Here is a 708-nt window from a genome sequence, read left to right as displayed (position 1 = left end):
ACAAACTGGGGCTGCTGCTGCTAAGTCGCTTCAGTCGTGTCCAACTCTGTGCGACCCCATAGGCCGCTGCCCACCAGGCTCCTCTGTCCCTGGGATTCTCCAGGCAAGGACACTGGAGTGGGTTGCCATTTCCTTCTCCAATGCATGAAAGTGAAAAGTGAAAGTGAAGTCACTCAGTCGTGTCCGACTCCTCGCGACCCCATGGACTACAGCTCACCGGGCCCCTCCATCCATGGGATTTTCCAGGCAAGAGTACTGGAGTGGGTTGCCATTGCCTTCTCCCACAGCCAGACTGCCTGGGGTCAAATCCTAGCTTTGCTGCTTATTATAGGTGGTGCAGTTGGTAAAGAATCTGCCTGTAATGCAAAAAGTACTGGAGTGGGGTGCCATTGCCTTCTCCGAAACTGGGGCTATTTCACATGAAAGTTCAGTGGCCAGATATTTCCTCCTTCGTTTTCTTAAGATAATTATTACCAACACTTTGTTTTTTTAAAGGTTATATTTTGCCTAGGTTTCAGTTTCCATCTGGTAGATGTCCTTTAAAGCACAAAACAAAAGCTTTTTTTTTTTTTTTCCTAGCTGATTTCATGCCAATATTGGGAACCAACCTCAATCCAGAATTCATTTCAGTCTGCAATAATGCCACATGGGCAATTGGAGAGATCTCCATTCAAATGGGTAAGATTCCCACCCTGCCCACCCCACCCC

General features: G+C 47.6%; 1 protein-coding gene across 1 annotated transcript in view; it reads left to right on the top strand.

Moving 5' to 3' along the window:
- The window catches only part of TNPO1 (transportin 1), a 53,652-nt gene that overhangs the window by 38,783 nt on the left and 14,161 nt on the right, over positions 1-708 (top strand). The window contains exon 19 of the mRNA XM_010853556.1: positions 580-678. Within this exon, the coding sequence (XP_010851858.1) occupies positions 580-678 (99 nt within the window). The remainder of the gene's footprint in view (positions 1-579; positions 679-708) is intronic.

Source organism: Bison bison, unplaced genomic scaffold, assembly GCF_000754665.1.
Source record: "Bison bison bison isolate TAMUID 2011002044 unplaced genomic scaffold, Bison_UMD1.0 scf7180017864329, whole genome shotgun sequence".
Lineage (NCBI taxonomy): Eukaryota > Metazoa > Chordata > Mammalia > Artiodactyla > Bovidae > Bison > Bison bison.
Note: the sequence above shows the minus strand (reverse complement) of the source record. Positions and strands in the feature narration are given on the sequence as shown.